Source organism: Myotis myotis, unplaced genomic scaffold (assembly GCF_014108235.1).
Source record: "Myotis myotis isolate mMyoMyo1 unplaced genomic scaffold, mMyoMyo1.p scaffold_m19_p_8, whole genome shotgun sequence".
Lineage (NCBI taxonomy): Eukaryota > Metazoa > Chordata > Mammalia > Chiroptera > Vespertilionidae > Myotis > Myotis myotis.
Window position 1 is genome coordinate 13,678,367 of NW_023416390.1, and position 21,693 is coordinate 13,700,059.

Sequence of the window (21,693 nt, forward strand, 5' to 3'; positions counted from 1 at the left end):
ACGCTCTATCCACTGAGCCAAACCGGTTTCGGCCATTATTTTTTTTTTTTATGAGACACTGGCTAATTTAATGTTAATCGGAATGGAAGGCAGGAATAAGGGTTTGCTTGAGATCTTAATTCAAATGGCTTTTTCTTTTCTTGGGCTAAGATAAAACAGTGCTAAGTTTACTATAGTTTTATATTTTTAGAAAAAATTTCATATTCTATAAGCAGCTTTTATTTTGGACCATTGATCCAGTGTTACTAACATTCTGACCTCTCTAGTCATGACTAATTAAATACTGCCCTGATATAGTTATTTGCTTACTTTAGGTGAAAAAACAAAGTCATCCGAAGTAACTAACTGAAATTGCTTTGTTTATTTATTACTCATTGGCACTGTTGAAATAGCATTGTGATTTTAACAAAATATTGAAGAGAAGTCTCCTTTTTGTCATTTGCTAATTTAAGTAGGAGTCCAAGGAACAGCTGTAGGAGTGAAGAGATTTGTTCAATTCTTTCAAATCTTTTCATTCATAGAGTTTGCAATATAAACTTTAATTACTAAATTGGTTAGAGATTTTGAGAAACCTACATTATTTAATAGGGTGTGGGATATGCCTTGGTTCTCTGCCTTAAGATCAGGCCCCTAAGATGCTAGATACAGTTAGTAAATTAAAATCAGTAAATGTATACTTTCTTTTTTTTCAAAGACTTTTTATTGATTTTTAGAGAGAGAGTAAGAAAGAGGGGTGGGGGAGAGAACAGCAGTGAGAGCGAAACTTAGGTCAGCTACTTCCTGCACACCCCCTACTGGGGATTGAGCCCACAACCTGGGCATGTACCCTGACTGGGAATCGAACCTGCGGACTTTTGTTGCATGGGATGACGCCCTGTCAACTGAGCCACAACTGCCAGGGCAGTAAGTGTATGCTTTTAAAAAGCCTTAAAATGAGGTACATGACAATGTATGCCTAAAAGCAATGAAAAGTTTGAAATATTAAAAGCAGTTAAGATAGTATGACTTCCAGAATATAGAAATGGACTTTTGGGAAATCAAAGACAACACTGTGTTGTTTCTTAGGAATATTATATATATAAATTCATGCATATAACCCATGTGGTTTGCCGGAGAGCTAACATCTTCATTTGCTGAGCATTCCTTTGTAATTTTAACACATACACAAGACATCTAAGAATGATGCTTTTGGACTTGAATCCTTTTGGGAGAATTTGTAGTGCATAATATATCTCTTGTGTTCCAAAGTGACACTGTTTAAATTGAAAATGTTATTTAAAAACCCAGTGAGTGGGTTATTTTGTACTGATTTTACAGTTTTTCCTACCCAATTATCTTAGTTTTCTCTTTTAAGGTATAGCTATTTCAGAGAGTAAGTTGTCTGCAGAGTTTAAATTATATCCTCTTCGTTAGTTCTTTTACTGTCATTTTTTTGTATGTTCAGTATTTATTCTTTATTCACTCATTCATTCATATGCTTAATCATTCACTTGTTTACTGTTTCTTAATTCACTTAATTCCTCAGTAAATGCTAACTAAAAGATGTCTGTATGTATGCCTTATATCTGCCTATTCCACATCTCCACTTGGCTACCTAATGTGCATACCAAACGTAATAGATCCCAAACAGAAGTACTGTATTTCCACTGCCATCTCCTCCTCCTCCATTATTCCTCACCACATAGCTTGCATCTTCTGGTTCTTCAGACCTAAAATTCTTGAGTTTTCCTTTCCTGCTCTATTTTATTCAAAACCCATATCTGATCTGTAAGCAACTGCTGTTGACAATGCTTTTATTGTCTGCCCAGAATCTGACCACTTCTCATCAACTCTGCTATTATTACCCAAGTCCAACTCACCGTTCGCTCCTACCTGGAGTATTGCAATAGTGTCTTAACTGGACCCTCTGCGCTCTCTGCCCATCCCTCCCCCACCTTTACTCTCTTGTCAACACAATAGCCTGGATCACATCACTCCTCAGATCACATCACTACTCAGCTCAAAATCCTTAGCAACTTTTTATTTCTATTAAGAGTAAAATATATTGACATTTCACTACATTGGCCTACAAGGTCCTACACAATTGACCACTCATTACTTCTTTAACTTCATTGCCTAGGACACTCCCTTGGACTCACTTCCCTTCATCCAAACTGGCCTTATTGCTTTTCTTTAACATACAAGTGTGCTCCTGCCTTAGGGTTTTTGTAACTAGCTCTCCTTCACTCCCCAATCTTTGCTTAAAGGCTGCCTTTTCAGAGTCCTTCTCTGTCCATCTTGTTTAATGTTGCCGTTTATCCATACAATATACTTTTTAACTACCTTTGCCTTTTACCTATTTTATTCTTTTTACCTGTAGCATTTATCACCATTTAAATTTATTTGTTGATGGCATTACTTCTCTCTGCTGCTTGAAACATGGTAGTAAGAAAAATTATTTGTTGATTGAGTAAAATGATTTCATACCTGATTCAGAAGCCACTGAGATAGCATGTAGTTTGAGGAAATAGATGTATTCCAGAGTACTATATTTATGTTTATATGTCTCCAAGTTTCTATGCAATTCTGGGTTCTCATTTGGAAATAAAAATGGAGTTTTAATGAACCTAAAACATTCCGTAGAAATGGTGAGTCTATCATTTGCTTACCAAAATAGGCAGGATATTCTGTGTAACAGTCAATATTCTAAATGTTAGTTTTAAAAATTATGTGACTACAGGCTGAGTGGTTGGCATTTTGTGGAATTCTATGGAAGCTGAATGTTAGAGAAAATGAGGTCACGTCAATATTAGCTTTTCCACATCTAGCTTTGAGTAAAGTATGTACAGCACACATGATATTTGTTTTGAGTAAAATTGTGATACATGACAATTGTGAACCTCTATGTCCTGGTGTTCCTTAATAGTGTTCCTGAGGAAGTCTGTTGGCATTTGTTTGTAAAATGGGAAAATCTACTTTTGTCTTGGCCTCCAATTTGAAAGTTACTCTTTCCATCCGAAAGGACAGAATGCAATCCATCCATGGTTATAGCTAAGGTCAGAAGTTAGAGCGAAGGACAGATCCAGACATGGCTGAGAACTCTCTAATCCATAGCTGGGTCCCTAGAGCAAAAGAGGCTTCACCCCAGTAACACTCAACGTGTGGCACACATCTTGCAAAAGGTAATTAAGGAAAGCAAAGCCCTCTTAGGAATATCGCTGTCAAATAGCTGTGTATTTATGATGTACTGATAAGCAGATCCTAAAAATTTTCTTCAAATAGAAATAACAGCTGGTATAGAGATCCCAACACAAAGCAGCTCTGGGCAAGGGCAGTCTGAGATCCACCAAACAAGATCAAGATATCTTAAGAGAAGAGAGACCTGGCATAGGCAGATCTGCCTAGCTTCCCTGGGTTGTTCATTTTCAGTAGCTTCTTAGTGAGGGAGAGCTGAAAATTAATATTTCCATTTACTCTATAGCATTTATGGTTTGCTGGATATAACAAGGCTCAAGTGAATTGTGTAATTACTGTATCATAAACCTCATTTCGTATTCCAAGCTCATTCATTCTTGACTAATCCTTGTGTGGTCTTCATAAAGATCCAAGTTAAAGAAGGTTCTTTCACTCTAGGCAGGTATTTTTTAAAATAAAAAATTTTAAATATGTTTTTATTGATTTTAGCGAGAGAGAGAGAGAGAGAGAGAGAGAGAGAGAGAGAGAGGAAGGGAGGGAAACATCGATCCACTGCCTTCTGCACACCCTTTCCTGGGGATTAAGCCCGCCACCTGGGCACGTGCTCTGACTGGGAAATGAACTGGCAACCTCGCAGGGCATGGGATGACACTCAACCAACTGAATGACACAGGCCGGGGCTCTAGGTAGCTTTTGAGTTGAGTCCACTGGGCTGTTGTAGCCAGCATTCCCAGGAGCAGGGGGAGCAGACCAGGAAAGTCTCCCGGATGGCTGCCTTCCGGAGGCTTTTTTTTCTTGCAGGGCAGTACTAACATTATATAAGCAAAAGATTTTAAAAACTGCCTTGTAATGAGTCACGGACATTATACAGGGAGCTTGGTGTCGTTTGCGTTCCAAAACTCACACCCCATTTCTATTCTTTTATTTACATTATCTAGTGGGTGTTCAATAATCCTGGCTAGAAAGGAAAAATAGGTCCTCGCTTTATGACAACAGTGTCAGCAGGGAGAGCAGCACTCCTCGGAGTTGTGCAGTTTGGCGATGTAGGAATTGATGAGGAAAAAGAACAAGTGAATCACACCTCAGCCACTAGATTAATGCATCAAATTAAACGCTGCTATTCAGGAAGGCAGCAGAAAGGAACTGCTTCCATGGCAACTGTTGTCATAGTTGTATTTTTATTCGTCCTTCGGAAAATATATGAAAGCTAAATAATAGAGCTGTAGTGATACTTGTAATGCTTTACCCATTTTCAAATAGCAAGAGCTCTGAAGGCTTATGATTTCATCTCTCTTTTGAGTTGGCATTGTCGATTTAATATCCAGCAAACATTAATCATCAGGGGATAAATTTATAGAAGACGGTTCGCGTAAATGTCCAAAGATGGTGTTGTCAGTGAATGTGTATTGTTACAGAGTTGTCCTGGGTTGCTAAGTGGTCACTAAGGAAGATATTAGTGTGACCCTTTAGGGCTGAAAGACCCCCCCCTCCCCCAATAATATTAGATATAACTTCTCTTCTTTGGCTGCCTATGAGGAATGTAAAAAATGAATTTTTGCTACAGCTAACTCATGATTTATTCATCGGAGTATCTGTTCGGATTGCCAATGCCGTTATTCTTTCTCTGCTGTGCCTATCTTTTGTCTGTATCAAACTTTGAGAGCACTTCAAACTGAGGGTAGTTAAGGAGGAAGATGAAACTGGTTTCTTGTTAAAATTGGTTTCTTTAGAAAAGGGCTCTTGCAAAAGATTTGGGCAGATGTTAAAATTCAACACGCCATCCTTTTTTTCTGTGTCATCAGCTCGGATAATTGAATGTTGGCCAGGTTTCTTTCAGAGTCGAAGTCCTATCTTTCTCGGCTAGGTTGGCACAGAGAACAAGGTCAGAGGATGACCTGCGTGGTTCGCGGAGATGCTGATGCCCGTGGCCCCGTGAGAAGAGTGCGCTCTGCCGATGTTTCGGTGTTGTGTCTGTAATCTCCGGCAAGGCTGGGACGTCGGCTTCCCAGTGTAAGGCTAAGGGATAGATTGATTAACAAAATACACTGGTATCTTGGGGGCTTGCATGTGTTCCCGTGACTTATTGATCTTGTGAAATGCTTTATTTTATAATAAACTGCCATGTTTTAATTCTTACCACAACCCAAAATGTAGTTAATGCTCCAGAAGGAAGGGTGCTGGTGTTTTACTTTAAAAGCATGTTAAGAAAAGTCTCTGTTAATTAGCTAACACTTAGTAACCCTTTGAAATTTCATTCTATTCAATCAGTCCCACCGCTATCTGAATTCTATCCCTTAATACTGAGAAAAACTTCTGCAGTAAGCTTTCCCTCGCTCTCTCCAGCCCTCAGCATTCTTGCTCCTCAGATTTAAATGCATTAGTTACCCAGACCATACCCTTGTTAATATTAGAGTAATTAATCATGCTTGCATTGTATATGGCATCTTTATAAATAATATTTATTATTATTATTATTATTAAATTGAAGTATTGTATGTCTTACTCTTTGTGGTTTCTCATCTCCTTCCTCTAACCAGGTTATACACTTTTGGATATAAATACTAATTCTTCTATATCTTTACATTTGCCACCGTATCTCACACCGGCAGGGGTTCAGTGCCAGTTTGTTACTGGGTTAACCAATAATCCTGTTTATTGGAGCATGCTGGAAGGAAACGTGATGATGATATTCTCTCCTACACACTATCTATTTAAATTCATCTTGGGAAGAATGTTCAGCAAATTACCTTAATTTGCAAAATTGCCTTTATCTCACATTTGCAGCTGTTCCACGTCTCAGGAAAATGATTCATATTATTTTAAAGACATGACGACTAGAACAAGGTCAAAGCATAATACCTGATGGTAATTAGCAATGAAAAACATAAAATTTGCAAATTTTGCAGAGGAGAAATGCACATTGGATTTTCTAGGAGGTGATCAGCTATATTGAAAATTAATTTTTAAGGTGGAGCTGACTGATAACCTTTCCAAAACGTTAATAGAGCTTCTTCTTTTTCCCCCCTTTCTCCTTCTACTTTACCACCCACCCCTTCCCAAATGATTGCACTCCTTCTCCGTGGCCAACCTTTTCTAGGAACTTTTATCCCATTATTATATAATTTAATCCTCACACACATCCTACTGGCACGTTATTATTATTTATATTTCAGTGACCAGGAAACATTGAAGTTTAAGGATTTCTGGTGTGAACTTGGCATTTTCCTCACTGAGCGGAAGCAAATACTTCATCTTTCTTCCTTTGATATATGACGGTTGATAAAAACATCACTTAACCTCTTGGTGTCTTGAAAAAAAATTATTTTTAAATAAAAGGGTCATAAAAATATTTACCCCACTTAACTTCATGGGGTGCTGTATTATTCTGGATAATTGGACAATTAAAATACAGGAAACGTAAGGCATTGTTATTTTTATCATATGGGAGATTGATCGTATTGGTGATTACCAATGTGCAAATTTAGAATAAGGAATTAGAATGAGATTAACATAATTAAAAATAGGCTATTGATGTTTTCTGTTAGATTTTAAAACTCCCAAGGTACAGTCACGTATTTGAGTTTTTGCATTACCCAGAAAGATCCACAAGCCGGACTTTTATGTTTTTCCAGCTTTAGCGGGACAGATCCAGACTAGCCATTTATAGAAAAGCCTATATGATCTAAAGAAAGTGACGTGTTTTTCTCAAACGTGTTTCAGTGTAAACGTGGCAGTCTAATTCCTATTGGGACTTAATTACTTGGGTCACTGGATTCTCTGTCTCCTGTTTTCACATGAAGAGAAAAACGCGCCGCGCAGCGAGTGGGCCGAGGCTCCCGGCGCAGGTCCTTTCTTCCTCCGCAGCCTTTCAAACAAAGCCGCTCCTTCCAGCGTCCGCGCCGCCCTTCGTCCCCCTCCTCCCTCCTCAGCCGGTGCATTTCCAAGTCTGCCTTCTCTGAAACCCCATAAAAAGTCCTGAATCTCAAAAGGAGGCGGTGTCTGAGATTCTGGGAACGTTTCCCACTGTATTTTAAGAAAAAGGGGTAGAAACTCTTGAAGTGTCTATTGAAAAAAAAAATCATTAAGAGGAGGAGAAAACACCATAAGCAAAAAGATAAAGGGAGGGAAAAATACTTCCTGTAACAGTGATGGTGTGTACACACACACACACACCCCCATCTACGCACAGTCGCAACCTATCTATTTGATATTTGAATGAACATAGAAGCAGCAATAGTATCAAAGCAATAAGGGAAATAAAAAACAGGAAAGAAATTGCCTACAGTCTCACTAGTAATCCACTATTTCATGTTTTCCTTTTTCCATGATTCCTTCCAGTGGAGGAGTTCAGGTTTTATTAATACAGGCTTCCAGTGTTGCAGCATTTAAAAAGAGATGTATCTTTATTGTTGAAAGTGTCACAGATTCCCCCTTTTTTCTCCATTGCAATAATATTGCAGCATTTGCTCTCTCCAGCACCTTCTTTCCCAGAAATCCACGGCCCTTTCTTTCGGAATAACTTGAACCATCCGCCTGCCTACGTCTGTTCGACAGCCACCGCGGCTTCTGCCTCCATTTAAAAGCGTTTTCCTGTCTTATTGAGGTGCCACTCTGGCTGTGTTCCCTTTGTTACTTAATGAGTGTCTCCTTAAATGAAGGGACTCTGTCTTAAGAGCAGGGAACTCCTTTCTACATGTTTCTCTGTTGCACAAACCATGTCCATTAGACAGCATTCTAAAGGAAGATGCGTGCTCCCAGGATGCTGAACTGTACAGACCTCAATTCAAGTTGCTCACTTGCTCCTGAATTATGACATTCAGTCTCAGAACATTTTCTGAAATCTGGGAAAGCGTAAACTTTTCATTTCCTGCAGCTAATTCCAGTTATATGCCTGCTTCATGGAACTCGCACGTCCTTGCCAGGCAGTAGAGAGGACTGAGTGAGCACTCATTATGTGTGAAACACTTTTGCGTGCAAACATGAACCCTGAAAACGCCTGCTTTATCTTTTTTATAAGAAGATAGTCATCTTTTTTCCTCTTGTTTTCATCTTCATATTAAAGTCAACTTTCTTAGAATATAAGTCCCACGAAAACAGAACTGTGTCTGTTCAGGGTATGTAATGCGCCTTACACAAAGCTGGGCATATCCGATGGCTTCAGAGTGTAACGTTGCTTCATAAGAGGCAAAACCAGTCTAAGCAGAGGAACCTAACAGTCTTCTAAACTTATTTGTTAGGACACCATTAGGTGCTATCTACTCACAGGAAAAAACAAAACAACAAAAGCACGTCGTTAAAGACGTGCGAATTGTTCTTCAGTGGGGGAGGTTTGTGTATATAATTGCGTTCAGTTGTTTTTGTTTGCAGAGCTCCTGTAATTTCCCGGTGCCAGATTCTGAGTCAAAAGAAAAATATCGAAGTGAAGTGCGTAGGCAACAGCTGTTCTCAGCCCTTCAGGGCGGTAATTCTGAGCCTAGGGCTGTGCATATTCTTATCGAGAAATGACTCTGACGGTAAAACCCTGCCTTCTCCACAGTGCGGGTGCGGGTACAGTGACCGTCCTTGCAAAGCCAGGTGTTAATCATCAAGCCCGTTTCACGGATCTTGGAAGACAAAGTAACTTGTTATGACCGCATGCGTGTTCATGAACTCATCCCCAAAGTATTCCTATGGTCTGGCTCCGTATTACTGAACACGTTTCTGAACTTCGTTCCTTTTTTTCTTTTTTTTTGTAAAAGAAAAGCAGTACTCAAGGTAGGCTTTGCATTTCAGTGAGTGGCAGTGATGCTGATCAGAGAGTCAACAACACTATTTATTAAACCGCGTTATGGCTGTATGTTCTACAGTTCTCTGCTCATCTCGCCATTCTTCTAATCTTTCTGTCATTTGGAAGAAGTGGGTTAATAAGAAGTAAAAACAAATAATATAAAAATATAATTTTTTTAAACAGCAATGATGAGGACTCATTTACCTGATTTGAAAACATCTTTAAAATGGACCATTATCAAAGCTGGATAATGTTTTGTTAAAGAAGAAAAGGATCCATTGATATGGAATAACGGAGGATCCAGAAGTGAAAAGCTCATTTGAGCGTGTCTAGGACAGCAGACATCACAGAATGACAGGGAAAAGTAGCCTTTGTCAGGCATTTATTTTGGTACAGAGAGGAACCAGTGCTCTGTGCACAAATGCAGAATGTGTAGCAATGGAAAGAGAAACAGAATGTAGGAAAAATAACACATACCACTGTATTGAGATTACTTAAAATGGATACAGATATATTAGGTGAACATACTAATTCCATTTGATGTGTGTGCAAGGGAGATGCATGCTTGAGGAAATCTTAAATCACTTTATAGGAAATGTGCTGCCTGTTAGTATTAAAGTAAATTAAAATATTATAACATTTTTACGATAAATGTAATATAATCAGATTCCCTTCCTCCCCGCCCCCCATGGAGAAACAGGAAGGTTGTCAATTGCATTGTTTCAGTTGTGGAGAGGACTCTGTCAATAGGTTTGAATCATAATGTTATTGTTATCGATGATGACGATGACAGTGATGATAATGGCATGTGCCTGCACTGTGCTAAGTGGTAGATGCTTAGAGGAAAGCTTGCTACCTTGCCACATGTATGTATATGTGATCAGACACGCCACTGAGCATGTCACACAAAGCCCCACTGTCCAGCCCACCTTTTTAGAATAATTGTTTGTCGTTTCCTCCAAAAGCCAGGAAACCACAGGCTATAGTGTTGTTGGGGAGAGATCAACCAAAGGACTTGTATGCATGTATATAAGCACAACCAAGGACACAGACACCAGGGGGGTGAGGGCATGAGTGGCAGGGGGTGGTGGTGGGGGGGTAAGGGGATAAGGACATATATGTAATACCTTAATCAATAAAGAAAATTAAAAAGGGGGTTTCCCCCCATATTTTCTTTTTCAGTCAATTTTTTCTAAATGTTTTCCCCCACACCTGAATGTCTTCTCCTGACTGGTGGATTCTTAATCATCTTTTGAAAATTTGTTCAAATCACATCATTCAGGGAGGCTTGGTCCCGTGACTCTTAGACACACCGGGAGGCCGGCAGCTCCCTGGCGTCTCCGGAGCCTGATGCGTCGTTGAACACAGAGGCTGTGTCCTGACCGTTTTTACACACAGATTGGGACTGAATACGTGTGTGCGTGGAACAAGTGATTGGAAAAACTAAGGGAAATCCCAATATTAATATTATTTTCTAGCTTTCATTAAATTCTGTTAAGCTGAATCTGGTCACATTGACTCGGTATATACGTACTTAGCAATGATCAAAGTGTCTAACTCCCAACAATTCTACACAATGGGATAAGCAATCACCACTAGGCTGTTTCATTTTGCAACAGGGTTTTGTTGGGGTTTGTACTTGTCTCATTGCTTATTTGCTGCAAAATGAGGCTTTTACTGGGTCACTGTCAGATTTTTCTTAGTATTTTTATAAAGATGCGCAAGGAGGTACATTTGCCAACACTTTTAGGTCAGGGTGCTATTTTTTAAAAATATATTTTTATTGATTTCAGAGAGGAAGGGAGAGGGAGAGAGAGAGGAACATCTATGATGAGAGAGACTCATTGATCGGCTGCCTCCTGCACGCTCCCCCACTGAGGATCAAGCCCACAACCCAGGAATGTGCCCTGACCAGGAATTGAACTGTGACTATTAATTGATGCTAAACTAAGGCATGCTGACTGGGCAAGGCCAGGGTGCTATTAGTGAACTCTTCTCTGCTATTTAGTATTCCTAAGAGAAAATATGCCTAAGGACCTATATTATTCTCAGGAGGTAAGGTTTTTTGTTTGTTTGTTTGTTGTGTGTGTGTGTGTGTGTATGTGTGTAAGCTTTTGGGATCCAGAGCTGAAAAATTTCCTCTTGTACAAATTATTCATCAGTATAAAAATCTTCATGCAAAAGTTAGTGCCTTAAGACACAGAATCCATTTAGATTAAAGACTATATATGACTGTATTAGAGAGAGGTTCTTCTGCAAATGATAGAGCCCACACTGGACAAGACAGAAATTTCTCACGTAGCTGTCTGGGTGTGGGGAAACCCAGGTTAGGTACGGTGACCCTGTTCTGCATGGCTGTTTGGGGTTGGATGTGCTATCACCACGGTGTTTGGGATTCAGGGGCCTTCCCATTGCTTTGTGTTTAAAATTTCATGATTGTTAATTTTCTTTTCATTTTATTTCTTGATTATTATGGTGTGACTATCTCATCAGCAGTTGTGCTTGACAAGAAGTCATGGTTTACAGTATTTTATAGGTTTGGCATGACAGAAGTCTTGACAGTAAATATTTGCTTAATTAATGGAAAGTTCAGATATTTCGGGAAGGGTCATTAATCTACAACTATTTGCAAGATGCTTGTGATGTGAGATGCGGCGCTCATGGCACAGGGCCAAATTGGGAGCACACCTGCCTGTGGAGGGAGGAACAAATAAAGTTTTTCCAAAGCCTTGAGGATGAAGAGTTCATTTTCATTGAAGCTGGGGAAGGAGAGCTTCCTTGAAGGATGAGTAGGGTTTCAATAATCAGAAATGGAGGAGGAGGGGCATGAGGAGCAGGGCGTGTTGGGGGAAGTGGGAGTGGAAGGTGTCTGCTTGCTAACACTTCTCCCGTGATTTGTGACACCCTCTGTGTTTTAGGACAAATCTGGAGGAAGGATATTTTTGGGTAGGGGAGGAGGAGGAGGGGATGAATATCTATTCTTGTCTTTTTTTTCCTCTGATAGGGTGACAAAGGAGAGTTTTATCTTGGATAATACTTTGGCAATACTTCATTGATTTGTTTGTTTACATCACTGAAGATGATTCTGTGACCTATGTGAATCTTTAACATCTAGTACACATGATTTGTGTTTAGATGAGATTATCTTTGTATTTGAATTAAGGCACAATAATGACAATATTTGTGAACGTGTGACTTGTAAAGGGGGACCTAAACGCTCGGTCTTGGCAAAGGGCCTGGTTCTAAGTGCTCCTGAAGCTGAAAGGTTGTGCCCTCCCATTTTACTGTCCCGTTCTGCTGATACACCTTTTAGAGAAAGTTCCAATTCCTGACGAGGAGCAGAGAGCTGACATGATTTTTCACTTAGGTGTGCAGAAAGAATTGGTTAGCTTTGTGCACAAAGTAGGCTGAAATCAAGCTTTAATTAGTCAGACTTTTGCATAATTCATCACGGTCACTTTGTCAGTCCAGCTGAATATACTCTTGATTTTTATCATGATGTGTTCATTTTAAAGGACTCACTGTCTTTCAGTTAGTTTCTTGATGCACAAATACTCAGATCGTCCAAGTACAGCCATAACAATGCACCCAGTCTCATTTTAAAGAAAAATGCATTGTTACATAAGGAACCGTAAAGAAGTGAATCAATCAATCTATAAAAAAGTTTTTATTAAATATCATTCTTGTTATTGATATAATCAGCTTTAAATACAGGAAAATAAACTAAGGGCTTTTTCTGTCTTTTTGGATCCATAGGCTGTCCATCTGGCCCAGGCAAGCTTCCAGATTCAGGCCTTTGGCTCCAGGTTTATTCTTGACCTCACACTGAACAAGTAAGTATTTAGTCCTAATCCTGTTAAGCAAGTGCAATAAAACTTCACTTCATGGTAAGGGTTCAGTCAAAATATTGACACTGATAAGATGTCATATAACACTTCAAGAAAAACATAAAAGTCTAAAGTTAATTATTTTTTCTTTTCCTGGAAGAAGAGGCATTTAACATTTAGCTTGTTAAGTATCTCAAGTACAGTACTTAGAGAGTAGGATTTTAAATGAAATACATATTTGAAGTAATGCTAGTTAATTAAATGTTAACTATAATCATTATTACACATGGGAAGCATGATAAATTACTGACTCAAGTATAAAATTTTCTTCCAATTTACCTTGCATTATACAGTTCTCATATTGTATTACAATTCTGAATAAACAAAGAAAAAGATGACTTGTAAATATATTGAGAAGGTTCTTTGCTTTGTAATTTGCTCTCATATGGGTCTTTTCAAAATTTTGGTCCTGGTAAAAATTTACCTGATTTTTCTCTGAGCATTTTAAGTTTGTGTTGATATTTAAATGCTGTTTTCTAAGTTGGAACTCATTGCACCAATGTCTTTCTACAAAACATGGGCAAGAGCTATTGACAAAAGTAGTGAGCTTTGTTTGGTGAAAGCAATTCTTTGGTGAAAGGGATTTCCTGTATGGGTGTCTTTAGTTTAAGAAGCTCCCATCAGTATTTTAAACTATCATCAGTATTTTGACCAGGACTGCATCTTTGCCAAAAAAAATACCATGTAATGCTATCAGACACTATAATGTAGGTGACCACAATCAATATCAGAGAAATTGCAAAGGATTCTAGAAAAGAGCTATTAAATTTCTTGTATGCCAAATTCTGTGAACACTGCAGAAAAAAAATGCAGAGTCAGCTTGGGTGCGCCTTACTCAAGTGTTATTGCAGCTTTAAGTCAGAATGAATCAGCAGGACTCAGAACTTCCTTTGTTAAAGGTACTGCAGGTTTCCCTTTTTGAGTCTGCTGAGCATTGGTTGAGTTCCTTTCCACCAGCCTGTGTCAGCACTGTGCCTGCCTAAGACATTTGTCTTGCCAAATCTTAGACTATGTTGAGAAGCTAGCTATGGCTAAATTTAGTGTTTTTGTCCTCTATTCCTTTAATTTTTACTGCAATGGAGACTGTCATTGAAGACTGTAGTGTGGCATTAGCAACCAACGTTGCTGATGTGTTGGTTGAGGCTGATGGCCACAGCAGTACCTCCCAATCAAATTACTGGGAAAGGGTCATATAGGGTGTCCAGGGCATGTACAGGTCTGGAAACATATCATTAAGTTACTTATCACTAATATTTGATGTGCAAAGGAACCAAGTTGAGCACCTGCTATGAACAATCCTTGCCTTTAGGAGTTTACAGCTGAGTTGGGTAAGGTCATCAGATTAATATATAATTTTTGATGAGTGAAATTTGCTGTACTAGAGATAAACGTGGAATGCTGTGGTATATGTACTAGAGGAGATAGTGTGTGCTAAGTAGGCAAGGCCAGGGAGCAGTGTGGTGTGTTAAAGGAGAATTAGTCTTTTGTTGAATTTCTTGGTAAATTACAAGATTGAGGCAAGGGAAATGAGTCAGGAGACGTGGGCTTAGAGACAGCTCAAGTCTTGGAAGATCTTTTATGTAATGCTCAAGTGCTTGTCCATTATCTCCTAGACCATGAAAAGTGAAGGGGAATAAACAGAAGTTCAGTTCTCAGAAAGTGTTGAGGGACACAGTGAGGTAATGCAATAAATACATATCTACAAATGAATCTAAAAACCAAACGAACAAGAAATCTAATGAACAAAATAAGCTGATGAATAAAATAGAACCAGAAGCATGAAAACATGGAACAGACTGATGAGTCTCAGAGGGAATGGGGGTTGGGGGATGGTGCAGGAAGAACTTAATCAAAGAACTCATATGTATATATGCATTACCTGTGGACACAAACAATAGGGTAGTGAAGGCCTGGGGTGGAGCAGGAACCAGGTGGAGAGGGACAATGGAGGGAGAAAGGGGGACATCTGTAATACTCTCAACAATAAAGATTGAAAAAAAATAAGTAAATGCAGTGGGAATGAGGCCACAAGAGGTCTAATCACATGGCATCTCCCCTGTGCAGATTTCTGAGCCATCTGAGGACAACATGGGTGTGCGAAATGACCTGGAGACAGGGGAATTGTACTTTATAAACGTGTGACATGTGTTGACCAGGGTGGTTCTCTGGTTTAACTAACTTTCAATGGCTGGGATTAACTAAAAAGTCTGGTCCACATTAGAATAAACTTAAAGAGTCAGAGAAATTTTTTTGAAAAATATTTTTATTGATTTCAGAGAGGAAGGGAGAGGGAGAGAGAGAGAAACATCAATGATGAGAATCATTGATCAGCTGCCAGGAATTGAACCGTGACCTCCTGGTTCATAGGTCGATGCTCAACCACTGAGTCACGCTGGCTGGGCCAGAGAAATTTTTAATCAGTCACAGAGGAACCAAAAGAACTTCTGAGGAAAGAGGAATCTCATACCTGTTATTGGGTGGTCATTGCCACACGATTAACAACAATTTTAGTTTTTTAAATATATATTTTTATTGATGTCAGAGAGGAAGGGAAAGGGAGAGATAGAAACATCAGTGATGAGAGAGAATCATTGATAGGCTGCCTCCTGCATGCCCCACACTGGGGATGGAGTTCGCAACCCGGGCATGTGCCCTAATTGGGAATCGAACCATGATCTCCTGGTTCATAAATCAACACTCATCCACTTCGCCATGCCAGCCAGGCTATTTACAACAATTAAAAATCGTTGGAGGAGGGAAAAAGCAAAAGGTATATGATAAGTATATGGGCTCGGTGAAAGAGTGAAAGCATAGAGATATTAACACATTGTGGGCAGGTCATGAGCATTCTCGTGTTTTCATATTACACAGTGTTTTACATAAATGTGAAAAGCACGCATTAAAATTAAATACCCATTGCATTTTGAAGTTATTTATTACATGTTCTTACAAGCTAATATCTTTTTAAAGTATGATACTTTCTAAAACGTTTTTTGTGCTCATTCAATAGAAACTTATCTGGCCACTGGGTAAAGCTAGCAATAAAACTACTGGAGCGCAATGTGTTAAAATAAACTAATCAAAGTGGCGACCATAGAATCTAAATGGTTAATGTCCTCACCAGGGCTGGACCATCAGCTTGGGAAAATTACCCTGATGTGAGTTCCTGAGAGAAGAGTCTTTTTGAGTTTGTGTTCTCATAGATTGAACAATGGAGGCCTTAGCTTGATGAGGCATCTTAGGGCAGAGGGGTGGGTTTTATTTATTTCTTCCTTGAACATTGAGTGAACATCTGCTCTATGCCAGCGGCTGCTGTAGGTGCTGATGCTGCTGGGAACAAGATAGACAAGGTCCCTACCTCCCCTGATGGAGCGTCATTCCAGGGGAAAAGGCAGATGGTGAACCGCTAAATAAAGACAAGTGCATTGAAGGACATACAACTGGGCTATGTAATGGAGAGGGACTGTGGGTTGGGGTGGCTAATGTTATTTAAATGTCACAGAAGCCAAAAGGTCTGTCTGAGGAGAGACAATGAGCTGAGACCTGATTGTCAAAGATGAGCTACCCCATGAGGCTGGAAGGGTAAGGGTTCCTCACAGCTGGGACAGTAAGACAGCAAGTGTTGAGGAGAATATGGACTGTTCAAGAAGGACAGAGGCGAGTGTGACTGGAGTGCAGTGGGGGGCAGGGAATGGTGGGAGACTGAGGAGACAAGACCAGAGAGGAACCAGGAAGCCAGAACATTGTCCATGGTGAGGCATTTGGGTGGGAAGGCATTGGGCAATAAGCATGGATGCCATGCCATCATTTTATTTGGCCCAAAAGATCTTAATTGTGGCCTTAGAGGACCTTTGGCTGTATCCCTTTTAGGATGCCCTCCTTTTCAATTTTGTTTTTTTTTTTTTCCCTCCGGAATAACCACTGTTTCAAGATACAGAAGGTTTAAAAAGGATTAGGAGATGAGTAATTCTTAATGTTTATCGATCCTTTGAAATCCAGGGCGTGGCGGGGGAGGGATCTGAGGCTTGTCTTCCCTATGTGTATGATTGGAATTGTGCCATAGCCCGTGTTACCTGGAATTAAATTTGCTGGTGTCTTCAGCAAATGTGTATTGGGAATAACTGATCAGAGCCATGTCATGGTTGAAAGCACAGGTTCTGGAGTCAAACAGACCTAGGTTTGAATCTGGGGCTGCCATTTACTACTTTTGTGAACTTGGGCAAGTTTCTCAACTTTTTATAATAACAGCATGAGATATCGCTCACATGCCATAAAATTTCCTCCTTCGAAGTGGCTTTTATTATATTAGGAGTTGTGCAATTATCACCACCATCTAATTCCAGAACCTTTTTCTTGCCCCAAAAAGAAACCTTGTACCTACCTGTAGCAGCCACTCCTCATTCTCCTTCCCCCCAAGCCTTTGGCAACCACTCATTTACTTTCTGTCTCTAAGGTTTTGCCCATCCTGGACATTTTATATAAATAGATTTATATGACTTTTGTTTTGTGACTGACTTCTTTTATTAGCATAATATTTTCAAGGTTCACCTATGTTGTAACAATAATTTCTCATTGTATGAATATACAGGGTGGAGCAAAAGTAGGTATACAGTTCACGTGGAAAATAATATGATAATTAATAAATAATAATATAAGACTAAAACTTCATGTTTCATGTACTCACAACTGTAAACCTATTTTTTGCCCCATCCTGTAATTTTCTTAAGCTTTAGTGTCCTTCCTAAGCTGTAGGTTATTGTAAAGATTAAATGAGATAATGTGTGGTACTTACACATGTCTGCTAATTGGAAAGACATGTTCAATGTTGTGGACTGAATGGGTCCTTTTAAAATTCCTATGTTGAAACCGTAACACCTTAACTCCCAACATTACTATTTGGAGGTAGAGCCTATAAGGAGGTAGTTAAGGTTCAGTGAGATCATAGGGTGGAGCCATGACCTGATAGGATTAGTGTTCTTATAAGTAGAGACACCAGAGAGCTTCCTCCCCCCCCCCCCTCTCTCTCTCTCTCTCTCTCTCCCCCTCTCCCTCTCCCCCTCCCTCCCTCCCTCCTCCATGTGAGGACACAGCAAGAAGGCGGCTGTCTGCAAGCCAGGAAGAGGGTCCTCACCAGGAATTGAATCAGCCAGCATCTTGTTCTTGGATCTAGTCTCCAGAAGTGTGAGAAATACATTTCTGTTGTTTAAACCACCCAGTCTATGATGTTTTGTTGTGGCAGCCTGAGTTGACTAATACATTCAACAAATATTTATATTTATGGTTCATTATTATTACCACAGCAAGGCAGTCACTGGGCTGGGTGTTGGGGGATTCAGCGCTGAAGAAGAGAGTTGCTGATCTCATGGAGTTTATGCTCTCATAAAAGCAGCACAATGAGTCTTTGTTCCCCACTCCCCCCCACCCCCTTATTTTTTGTAAGTGAGAAGAGGGTGGTATACTGAGAGTGTACTGGAGAAAAAATTAGAGACACTCTGACAGGCCCATGGTTGAAATGCACTGAAGGTAATGAGCAATAAGAATTTAGACAACATACTTCTGTTGAGTTGGAAACATATTTGTAATGCATTTGGTACTCCTCCACTTGTCCTGCAGCTCTTCACTAGGCAGACGTTAAAGAACATGACAAGACTTGCAAGTCACTGGATATTTGGATATTTAACTTCCCAGGCCATCTGGCTGTGTCTGATGTGATTGCTCAGGCCCTCAGCGTGCTCTCCTGCTTACTGTGCAGTGAATCCCTGTCGTCCTTCTGACCTCTGCCCGGTGTGGAGGGGAAAGCAGTCTAAGGAGGCATCAGATGTAAAGCCTTGGTTGATAAAGCATCAGCGTGTTCCTAAGAGAACAATACGCTAGTGAGAGACTGTGGGGGTTGTACGAGCCTCTCCTGTACATTTGCCTTGAACACTGTACAGGAGAGCTCTGACTGGGGGAAATCGGTGTAAGACATCAGCATTGGATGCTATAGCCTAAAACCTAGGAGTGGCCCTGAAACCTGGAGAGGAAGGACTTGGCTTCATCAGGGGCTGGATGGAGAAAAACAATTCTGATGTTGGTTGAGAGGCTGGAGAAAGTGCTAAAAGTTGTATCCCTATTATTGTCAAGCCTGTGCTGAGCTAAAATCGTTGTGCATGAGCAATCATCAGCCGTTTATGGTCTGCCTTCCACAGTGCAGTGTGAGCAGAGGGTTCTTCCATGAATGGGCTGCTCTAGGGGAAATGCAGGGAAGCCTTGAGATGAACAGGTGTGTCTTTGGAGGATGCTCTTCTCTGTCTCTCCATTTCCCTGAGAGGGTGATGGCTGAGGGATAATTCCCAAGCAGGGCCTTGGATAACGCGGGCACCACTGGAGATGTGTATCTGCATCATGAAGATACTCTCTGCTTCTCTCCCTGCATCCTCATCTCACCACCCAGGAGAAGAGGCCCCCTGGGAACCTTTCTACTTTCTCAGAGAAGTTCTAGTGAAGCAGTCCCACCCTTTTCTGGACCACTGCTTTTTCCTCCAAAGGGGGAGAGACCCGTAGGCTTGCTTATCTCCCTTCCTCTCTGAAATCAATAAAAATATATTAAAATATCTGCTCCTGGGAGAGATGGGAATCCCTTGGTGCCTGCAGAGTCTACTCAGCAGTCTGAACAAATATTCAGGTACTTGCTGTCGTCATTCTAGCTCCTCTGCTTTGCAATTGGTTAGCGAGGCTGAAGCAGTCTACCTCTGTAGTCGAAGGTGCCAGCCACATTCTCACTTGTTGGGAAAGTTGTATTTGGGGGCTAAACCTTGCCCTACTCAGCTCCATCATTTTGTGTACCTACCCTTTTGGGCGAAAACATAGAGGATGACTGGTATCCCAACAAATACGAAACCTTCTGTAACCTCTGACAAACCCCATGGGGAGACACTGCTAGGTCTGGGTCATGTCTAGGTTTAGCTTTGTCATACATATGTAGATAGTGGTGACATTTGAGGTTGGGCTGCCAGGCATGTTAGAAAAGGAAAATTAATGAAGCATCCCCAGTTCAGAGAAGTACATAGACCTCAACTACAACGCTCTCCTATGCAGAGACATGTGCACTGACCTGCAGTGATGGTTCCCTTCCCCAGCTAAGACATGCTCTCTGGGTTTTAGCCCGGTGGAGTTAGGCATGATGGGTAGCATAGCTCTGCACTTCGGGGTTTCGTGTCTTCAAGATGCTGCTAACTCACAGGCTAAATGCTTTATTTCCTTTATTGAGGGATCTGCATAAGGAAGGCTTTCTATTACAAAAGTTATGATGGTGACGGACACTGTGTTAAGCCCTTTACCCACATTCTTAGATTTAAGTTCTTTTAATAGCCCTGCGATAATCTCCATTCTACAGCCAAGTAACCTGAGGCCTGGGGAGAGGCAGTCACGTGCTGGCATTCAGCATGGGCTGTCCATCTGGAGTCTTCTTATGTGGCTGCTTTGATCACAGCATTGGACTATCGATTTACAAGTGAGCCTGGCATAATCCTAATGATTGCTCATCTGTTCAGATTAAGTGAGAAAAAAAGAATTGAACAGTTTGAGTCAATATAAAGAAAATGCAGAAGGCCCCAACTTAAAATAATCTTATTTGTCGAGCCAGCCATCTGTCATGTGCTGAATTGTGTCCCCCCGCTCTCTTCCCCCCCACCCCCCGGAATTCATATGTTGTTCTAACATCCAGTAACCTCAGCGAGGAACCATATTTGGAAATAAGGACTTTAAAGAGGTAATTAAGTTAACATGAAGTCTTTAGGGTGGGTCCTAATCCAATATGACTGGTGTCTTTGTAAGAATGGGAAATTTGGACATAGACATGTGTGTGCACAGAGGAAATACCACATACCATGTGAGGACGCAGAGAGAAGGTGGCCATCTGCAAGCCAAGGAGAAGGAAATCAACCCAGCCCACACCTTGATCTGGGATTTGTAGCCTCCAGAACTGTGAGGAAATAAGTTTCTGTAGTTTAAGCCACCAGTAGTACTTCATTAAGGCAGATGTATACCCATCCTAATTTTCATTTATTGCTTACTTATTGCATTGAGACATTCAGCATTAAGCTGCTCCTGGTAATGGGTAAATCTGTTTGTCTCTCATAGTTAATACTCTTACTATAATCTCTTCATGCATTTTGAGAGATTATGATCTTTTTTACCTTTATGTACGTTAGGAAGAGTGGAACTATTTTGGTAGTTTTGGTATTAGCTGTGATAATAAGGAATCTTTAGAGGCAAAGACCCCCCAAAGATGCCATAAGTATTGATTGCCACTGTGATGTGTAATATGATGTAGATGAATATTGCTTTTTATTTGTCCTAGAGGCCCAGTAGTGGTCTATGGTTTCCTGTGCTGGCAGAGATGAGTTGCTGTGGGGTTTTCTCTCCTTAAGGCATCCTTTCCTTTCTAGTTCTAAGCATTTTGATTAGCTCTTCTTTGTGCCATATTTTTTTTCTGATCAAATGCATACCTATTAGGTCTCCTTGGGCAATTCTGATTGAAGAATTATTGAATGTTTGGGTGGAATCATTATTATTATCTTTTGATGATGCATCTTTATGCTGGTAGATCAGGTCCAGAAATTCTTGAAAAAATTTATAATAAATTAAGGATTACTTAAATAGGTTCTAGTTCTATTTTATTTTTTTGGGGGGGATGGTGTATCTGACCTCCTTTTAAAGTGGTTTGATAATGACCTTTATAATTATATAAAACATAATTATATATAATTATAAAACATAATAATAGCAGAAGCAGTAAAAATAAAGTGACTATGAAACCATTGGTATTTATGCATGAGTCTTGATTTTCATAGGTGAATGAGATCTCGTATAACTTTTGGGTGG

General features: G+C 40.2%; 1 protein-coding gene across 2 annotated transcripts in view; it reads left to right on the plus strand.

The window, feature by feature from the left end:
- Nucleotides 1–21,693, plus strand: part of ADAM23 (ADAM metallopeptidase domain 23) — a 151,162-nt gene that overhangs the window by 22,680 nt on the left and 106,789 nt on the right. For both annotated transcript variants that reach the window (XM_036320646.1, XM_036320645.1), the window contains exon 3: nt 12,698–12,774. In XM_036320646.1, coding sequence (XP_036176539.1) covers nt 12,698–12,774 — 77 coding nt within the window. The remainder of the gene's footprint in view (nt 1–12,697; nt 12,775–21,693) is intronic.